Genomic DNA, 9,015 nt, shown 5'->3' on the forward strand with positions numbered 1-9,015 from the left:
TATAATATATAATTTCCCATTTTGTTTTGACAGAAAGAACTAAAGCAATGAGATAATTCCTCATACAGGCCATCATGACTAAAACAACGTGTCCTTCGAATTAAATAGTTTTCTAATATTTAGTCAATTAATAATGGTTTTAACGTTGGTATTTATGACTATGTATCCTTCTTCCAAGGAAAATTTTATTCTTTCATCACAAGAGAAAAATAAATACAAAAGAAAACTATAAAGCAATGGTACATATGAACTTTACACTGTCATCAATATTAGGCATTTCTTCTGAAACAGTTATCTTCTGAAATAGTAAAGATAAAATTGACTAGGCGTATAAATGTGAACAATTCTTAAGCTATTAGACAAATACTTCTGAATATTAATCCTGAAAGAAGATTTCTCTTCCCCATTTAAGACAATCTTCATGGTTGTTTAGAAACATGAATCCTTTGTTTATTACTTTTTCATTCCTAGTTTCTTCATCTGTAGAGTCGGGATAGCAATATCTTCTGGCTCTAGAGATTGATTTGGAAGTCCAGAGGGCATAACTCTCCGATCTTTATTTATTTATTTATTTATTTTTTGGATCTGTGATTTTGTTTTTAATTATCTTAAGCCTTATCACATAATTTAAAAATCTGTGATGATATATCTCCTTTACTTTAACCCCTCTAAAGAGTTGGCAAAAGCACCATTACCAATCATACATATATGGTAAATCCACAGTTGTATTTGTGAATAGCTGTTGAGAAGACAATCTTGAATGATAACTTCGTAAAGAATTCACAAGCCAAATCTGCTTCTATAACCTATCACACTGAATTTTAAAAGCATCTGACCTTACAGATCATCTGTAAAATGTGAGAAGTGTTAATATTCTTTATTTAATTTTATACATAAACCACACTAAAATGCCTTTCATTAAGCAAAAGGCAACATTTAAATGCAGGGAATTTTAATTAAATTGGCATAGTTAAGACTAAAAAGATAAAGTGGACGTTGCCAGCTTATCTTCAGCCCTTGCCTTTAACAGGCTAACAAACACAACTTGAAACACAGCTGATGTCTTGCTGTTCTGATATAATGGATTTCCTCAGTATTTAAATATATTAATATAACCAGTTATATAAATCTAAATATAAAACCAATCTCCTATATAAGTTTAGACATGGCATTTACCATCTCTGAAAAGCTTAACATCTAATCAATTCCAATCATATTTTTTGAAGGGGAAAACAGTGACAGCACTTGCTGAACCAGAATTACTATCAAAGTTCAAAAAGCCAATCATATTCATTTAACCACAAGCCAATCTCATTTAAATCAGAACTGTCCAAAATATTCTATCAGCCATTCATGATCTGAATTCTGGTGTATGAGATCAATTTAAATATGGTACACATAAAAAAGTCGTGAGACATTTTTGTTTTGTAATAAATAAGGCAACAGCCAACTATTACTCGTTAGTAGCTTTTTTGAGATAAGCTATCAAGTCTGCTCTTTCCCCTGCCTTCTTAATGCCAGCGAAGATCATTTTTGTTCCTGGGATGTACTTCTTGGGATTCTCCAAATACTCCATCAGTGTCTCCTCTCCCCAGGTGATGCCTTTGTTCTTGTTGGCATCCGTGTAAGAAAATCCAGGGGCTTGACCCGTCTTTCGCCCAAATAAACCATGGAGATTTGGCCCCGTCTTGTGTTTGCCTCCCTTTTCCACGGTATGGCACTGGGCACACTTCTGAACAAAAATCTTCTTGCCTTTCTCAACATCACCCATTTTTAAATCGCTCTTTGGTCGCGCGCGAAGCGAAGGTGCCCGCTCCCAACTCTCCGATCTTCAGATCTCTTGCTGGGAAAACTAGAATACCAATGGTTTCTGGGTTTTGTTTGTTTGTTTGTTTGTTTGTTTACTTCTGGCCTTTTGTAGCATGACAATAAAGAATTTTGGAAGTGTTTAAATAATGCATGTATATGAAACCATGGGGAGAAGTGCAGAGAGGTCCAGGACAGACAGATAAGGCTTAGACAGATAGATCTGTCTTCCTTCTTGAAGTGTGTGGACTTACTTCCTATTCATTCCTTCCAGATAGGTTTTGCAAATCTATGTGATTTTGTAAAAGACTTATGTTCTTATGATCGTACCTCTGCTAATATTTATATGTACCTCTGCTGTCCAAATCACTTTTCTGTTTTATCCTTTAGAATGTAACCCCACCCCCTTCCCTGATAATTTTCCTCTTCAACACAGTCCCTCATGCTGGGTAGGAAGCATTGCTATTATGCAGATATTTATTATTTTTTTTCTTAGAGGTTATATTGGCACATGAATTTCATACCATGTCCTCTAATCTGTTCACTATAAAATCCTGTGTATCAGGGACCTTACTAAGTATCAAAATTCCCTCATTACGATTTTCACTAAATATCATAAATCTTTGTTTTTCAGCTCTGACAACTAAAAAACATTGACTAGCGTGTAATTACATGACAGTCTGGACAGAATTAAAAAAACAGGAGTCTAGGTCTACAAGTATGCTTGCCTCCCTTCCACCTTATTTGCTGTTCAGAATTAAAGTCTGACTAAAGCTTGGCCAAGCAGCCTCTTGAGGGAGACAGAAGGGACCGGAAAGTGATTGCAAGGTTAGATTATGCTGCAAGTTTGAGTTTCTTTCATATTGTAATGGTGGTACAGGAAAGAAAGAATGGTCACTATTGGAGTTCCCAGTTTAATGTTAAGTGTCTTTCCAACAGAGTTGAAAGTGCTTTGGGTAATATCAGATCCCTTCACAATCCCCAAGTCTACTCATCTCCAGCCTTGAACAAAGAGCACTGAGTGCAAATAATACAGACAAAGATGATAGAAAAGTGAGAGTTTCAGACTACCATGGGGCCCTGATCTGTTTACGAGTCAGTGAAATTCCCATGGCTAGAGGCACTTCATTGAATTGAGGTTGAAATAATTATCTTCAGAAAATCACTGTTAAAATATACAACTGGTTCAGCCTTCATTAACACACTGTCACAGTTTACTTTATCAAATTAAAGAATTTGTGGTCTCAGGGCTCTGCAAATAAAAGGGGAAAATGTCAGTTTTGCTTCATGAAATTGCAAATATTTCACATACAGCACCGAGTGGAAAGGGAAGGTCTACAAAGAATCCCGCAGTGAAGCTTGACCTCCTGAGGCTTGTGATTGAAGTATAAGGAACCAGCGTGCCTGAGGTACACAGTCAGCAGTGAGTCTAAAACCAATTCTGATTTTTTTTTTTATGCTACAATTTTACCTGGGGTTGTTTCTGATATGGTCATGCTTATAATGTGTCAGGACATGTAAAATGTCTCTTTCTGGATTTTAAACTCCTTCTGTATTTAAATTCTATAGAAAAGAGTTTGCAGACTTTATTCTGCTGCAAAATTGCTATATTAATTTTGAAATTTTCTGCTGGCAAATATGGCTAAACATTGGAATAAGCTTTTGAAAAACATGATAAAATGTTTTTTTCAGAAGTTTTCATTATTAAAAGACATAGGAAATTCGACTCTATTTACAAGTCTTCCTGAAGACAAGGGATAAAAATAAGGACCTGTCAATATACTTCCTCTGATTAAAAAATGACTTCATGAGGTTATATAAATTTGAAGATATGCACATGAATTTTATCTTGTTCATACTTACATATACTACTGTAAAATAAACTAAGAAGATGTACTTAAGAGACTTCTTTGCAAACACCTAAATCTGAGGTTAAAGTTTAAAAATTGCCCAGACATTCCTTTGGCCCTGTAGAACCATAACCATTATAAAAATACATCTCAACTGAAATTTTCTTTCAACATGTAATAGAGTAATATACCCAGACTATTTGAAGGTCTTTAAGTGAGGTGTAGTATCATGAGGGATGAATTTATGTTTTTCATTTCAACCTACCTGAGCTGGAGAAAATCTGATAATTAGAGCAATTAGTGAGCTTGTGCCTTTGCAGTCCTTCTTCACAGGCAGTAGTGGAAGAAACATTACAGTATATTACACTTATCTAATTACTTTGTGTGTCAGTTATACAACACTACTAAAAACATAATTGTTATACTTGGGGTTCCTTTATTTATCTATTTATTTTCTGCATTTGTTTTTCTCTTTCTTGCTTATAGATGTAATAGTCTGCTTTGTCTGCGCTTCAAGTCATATTTTCTGTTTTCTCTTCCTTTTTACCTTGATTTATTTACAGTCTGATTAAATGAAAACTGCCAATATGTATCAATGGTATCACCACACCTCTTTAATTATATGAGATTCCATCTACATTATTTTATGTTTAGAGAGGAATATTAATTACTGCATTAGGGCAGGAGAGTGTGCATTTTGAGGAAGTGGATACACTTTTTATTTTTCTCGAATTCCCAAATTTTAAAGTTTTTCTTGATTTTATTTTTCCCCTATGTATGAATAATTGTGTAAAACTAAGGCCAAATTACATTATTTAGGGTTTCTGGGTTATAGTACCACCATCAAACGTTTCAACTGCAATAGGAAGGCTTGAAGTTACAACCCAAGTCTGCATGAATAAATTACAATAGCTCAATGGCCACTAATATTTGGTCCCAACCTCTCCAAATATGCATTTTGACAAAATACTAATTAATGCTTTAAGAGTTGAACTAACACTTTCACATGAAAACAGATAAACTTAGCATCAAACCTACACTGAACCAAAACCATTATTTTGAGGGAATGACAATGAGAGACTGTAAATTATTCAAAAATGTCACACTGATCACAGTGACTTAGTGAACAACAAAATTATCAAATTTTCAAAGATACAGATGTCTTTCCTCTTTTCTAGGTCAGTTAAATAGACATTACCATGTCAGCAAGAAAACAAATGTTATTTTTTTTTCCTGTAAGGCCTACAATGGACAAAATGTCTGGCTATAGGCCAACATAATAATTGGCTAGCTCCTATTTTATTATCTGTGCTGAACTATCTCCTTCCTGTGACAAAGCATACTAATACAAAAAGGATTTCAGCAAAGATTATGTGAACAACTTTGAAAATTTTAACACTTCAAGACCAGCCCCCAAAGTAACAGGCTACAGAGAAGTTGTCTTAGCTCATTCCATCTGCTGTAACAAACATACCACAGACTCAAACAACAAGTTCTGGAGTCCAGGAAGTCCAAGATCAAGAAGCAGGCACATTAGGTACCCAGTGGAAGCCAACTTTCTGGTTCACAGATGGTCATCCTCTCTCTGTGTCCCCGTAAGGCAGAAGGGACAAGGATTGTTCCCTGGGGTCTCTCCTATAAGGGTTCTTCTATGAGGGCTCTGTCCTTGTGAATGAAATGCCTCCCAAAGTTTTCGCTTCCTAATATCATGTCATTGTGGATTAGGGTTCAGCATATGAATTTGTGGAGAACACATTCAGTCTATAGCAGGAGCTGACTCCCTGGCAGTGTTCATTTTTACCACTGATGCTGTTTGTTAATGCATCCTACTTTATCTCCTATTATCAGATCAGGAATGTGTATTCCCTTTTGCATATTTGACATTGCTTTTTATCAATGTTTAAGTTAATTTGCAAGTTATTTAATCAACATGTTATTCCATTACCAGCGCTATCTGATATTCAGCTATCTGAACTAAGAAGGGTAAATGAGTCTAATTCAGTTCTTTTCACCGATGACAATTTAACTAAACTATAAAATACAATGAATGTCACTTCATAACTGCAGAGAAGTTACCCTAGTATTCTGAAAATTAGTGCAGTTGTAAGATGTCAGCGCTTTGATCTCTATTCACCAGTGGGATCAGGTTCATGTGTCTTGTCAATAAATTTAATTAAAGAGTTTGATATGTTATGATTAACTGACTTGCACTCTTAAGATTAGATGAAGTATAGTGCTAAACTTATTTAATAAGCAGAGATGATGAAGAAAAGGTAAGAAATTAAGTAACATTTTGTTTTAAGCCTTTTTCAACATCATGAGTTTCATCTTTAAATAAGGAATTCTAGGGACAGGTTAGAAGGTCATTTAATGAACAGGTCTCAGGAATGCTCAAAAGATAACTCTTAATTTAAATATTGAACAACCTGACATAATCACAGGCTCTAGTTGAAATTATTACATACTATTTCTTATGGATGACAATGAAATAATTTCATGACATGTGAATTAATTCCTGCCATTTTTAAAGGGTTGAAAACTGCTGCACAATTTATAAAAGAAGTGGAGGACAATGAGTATGTACATAGACAGGGCAAACAATTCCATGCGGCCCCTGGGTGGCTTGTTTAAGTGCCCAACTTCAGCTCAGGTCATTATTTCACGGTTGGTGAGCTCGAGCCCTGCATTCGGGTCTGTGCTGACAGTTCAGAGCCTGGAGCCTGCTTCGGATTTTATTTCTTCCTCTCTCTCTCTCTGCCCCTTGCTTAGTCATGCTCTCTCTCTTTCTCTGTCTCTCTCCCTCTCTGTCTCTCAAAAACAAATAAACACTTTTTTAAAAAAGTTCCATAACTATATAATAAAAAAGCTCAAAGATCAGAGTTGTATTGGGTGTTAAGATATGGGTAGAAAAATCACAGATGTGGCCTGACAATTAAATCAGAACAACACTATTGGCCCATTTTTTTTCTGCACATGCCCATGTTTGTAAAAGAGTTTATAAGAAGGCGATAACTGCTCCTCATCCAATGTTAGATGTTGTATTTTGGTATATTTTAACTAATTGTTCTATTGTTTAATACGTTTAAGCCTATTGTGCTTTTCTGGCTAGCATATAATAAAAGCTATATTTTTAAAGATTACTAATTCAATATCATGAAATGTAACTATAAGAATGACTATATTCACACTCTCATGATTCTGCTAAATCCGACTCTCAATTAAAGTATGTAAAATTATAAATTATACATGAAGAATCAACATGTTATCAAACTCAAATCTGAAAATACTATGTCTAATCCTCTAGATAAGGTATTCTTTTATATGAGTGGCATAAGAGCCAGAGTAGGACACACATTACATCAAAATGTCAATAGAATGAGAATCATTGAAACCTCATTTTTTTCTTATTAACTCTACTCTGCCCATTTAAACTTAGACTATAATTGTTGTGATCACAGTGTAAGGAAAGACTCTGGTGAAATAATACTGCTAAGAGTTTCCAGAATCCTTGAGCTGACACTCTAACCACAATATGAGCAACACCACCGAAGGTTTTAAATCCAGGACAGAGTCAGCTTGCAGTGAGGAGAATTCCCATTGCCAGTTAGGAATTGTGGGTAATAGTGCTTTAAATAATGGATGTAGTCAAAACAAATTTAGATACACTGATTACTTTAGCTTTCAGGGTAAGAAATTTTATTAGAAAATGTTCTTTTTAAGCATTGGAAAAAATCTTTAAAGTGTAAATAAGCCTTGGGGAGTTATTTCAACTAATGACACAGTCTGAAAAGAACTGAAGCAGCAAAATTCCTTGTCAGAAGTTGAGATTGATTGTCACTATAGTATAGAATTTTATAGCCTCTCTGGAACAAAGGAAATATCACCTTTTAATGTGAAGTCACAATTTAATTTTCTTAGCTGATGTAAACTATTTTGCTGACTTTTAATGAACCCAGGAAACTGCTTAATGTTTATATAGGTTTTCAGATGTTATATGTGTCCATAACCTGAGCCAATAAAAATGGGTTACAGGATAGGATGTAAATTAAATGGGACTCGTTTTCCTTTCATGGTATGTATTTTAGATAAATAATAAATAAAGTCTATTATAGAAAGAGGAGAAGCAAGGGTCGTTGTTATCCTTTGCCAAATTATATATATATAGCTGCTTGGCTGTGGCAATATGGAAGTAGGGTGCCAACAACTGATTACCAAAAAGTATCTGGAAATGTCAAACTAAAGATCTTGAGACTCGTTAGATATACCATCTCCCTAGGTCTGCTTCAAAATAGTCTGTTCATTGCCCCATATATTAAAACATGTGAAAGTCATACTTACAGTAGCCCTCAGAATATTCTAAATTTACCTGTTTCATTATTTAATTAAACCCTTTAATTCTTCTTAGTCCATTCACATTTGTGTAAGGTTTAAATGAACATGTAGCAAAGATTTCTTTTTAATCTTTTCTCCATAGTATTTAGAAAGTCATTCAATAGTCTCAACAGACCTGATTTCATCAGCTATTTTAACAAGTAAAAAGAGTTTAGGTTTTGCACTTTTATTTGTAAAAATATGGCACCATCATTGAAAAGGGGAGACTATATTATGTGTTCGATGATCTATGTCAAAGTTTGATATACAAGTAAACCCATAGTCAGTTAAATTCACTTGGTACATATAATGAAAAAAGGCCAACTATAAACTAAAAAATGACAACAAATCCTTTTGGAAATGAGTCATAACAGGAAAAGTCCACACACTGCCTCTTTGACTTTCTTCTTAAGTTTTTATTAAGTGTATATTTAATATAATTGAGTGGAAAAGCATATAGTCACCACAAGAATGAAGTTAATTAAGACTGGCATTGTATAAACCTGATGCAAGAGTGCTTGATAGTTCATAAGAAAGGAAAAAGTGCATATATTGTTAATTTTTAGTTTTATATTTGCCTCTCATAAATTATGCTCACAAATAATTCATTTTTGGTATTCTAGCTTGAAAACTAAGTAGACATAGTAAATATTTTAAATTATTTATTTTCTTTTCCACCATGGCTATAATAATCTTCCTATTTAAAGATTCTGTTACCTCAACTATCCATAACCATACTTTGGAGAGGCTAAATAACATGGATATGGACCCACCAATTAGGACCCACCAAACAATCCTAGTTACAAATTAGAGCTTGACCACACTAAATAGGAGCAATTGTGTTTCTCACTTAGTTCAACTTCAACAAATTCTTTCCTAAAGCCACTAGGAAAAAAAACATACAATTTAATCAGCCTTGAATCTGTAATAGTTTTCAGAAATGAACTTGGTACATTTTTTAATTAGTTTTATATGCACAACTGCTAGC

At 34.1% G+C, this 9,015-nt stretch overlaps 1 protein-coding gene across 1 annotated transcript; it reads right to left on the minus strand.

The window, feature by feature from the left end:
- Window positions 1-862: 862 nt before the first annotated feature.
- On the minus strand, window positions 863-1,814 carry LOC144229830 (cytochrome c). The gene has a single exon (XM_077761937.1). It carries the CDS (start codon window positions 1,769-1,771, stop codon window positions 1,454-1,456), a length of 318 nt encoding a protein of 105 aa, XP_077618063.1. The 5' UTR covers window positions 1,772-1,814; the 3' UTR covers window positions 863-1,453.
- Window positions 1,815-9,015: the final 7,201 nt, after the last annotated feature.

This window comes from Crocuta crocuta, unplaced genomic scaffold (genome assembly GCF_008692635.1).
Source record: "Crocuta crocuta isolate KB4526 unplaced genomic scaffold, BGI_CrCroc_1.0 scaffold517, whole genome shotgun sequence".
NCBI lineage: Eukaryota > Metazoa > Chordata > Mammalia > Carnivora > Hyaenidae > Crocuta > Crocuta crocuta.

What these genes read in the sequence shown, in the direction of transcription:
- LOC144229830 (XM_077761937.1), bottom strand. Translation starts at nt 1,771, where the DNA reads ATGGGTGATGTTGAGAAAGGCAAGAAGATTTTTGTTCAGAAGTGTGCC.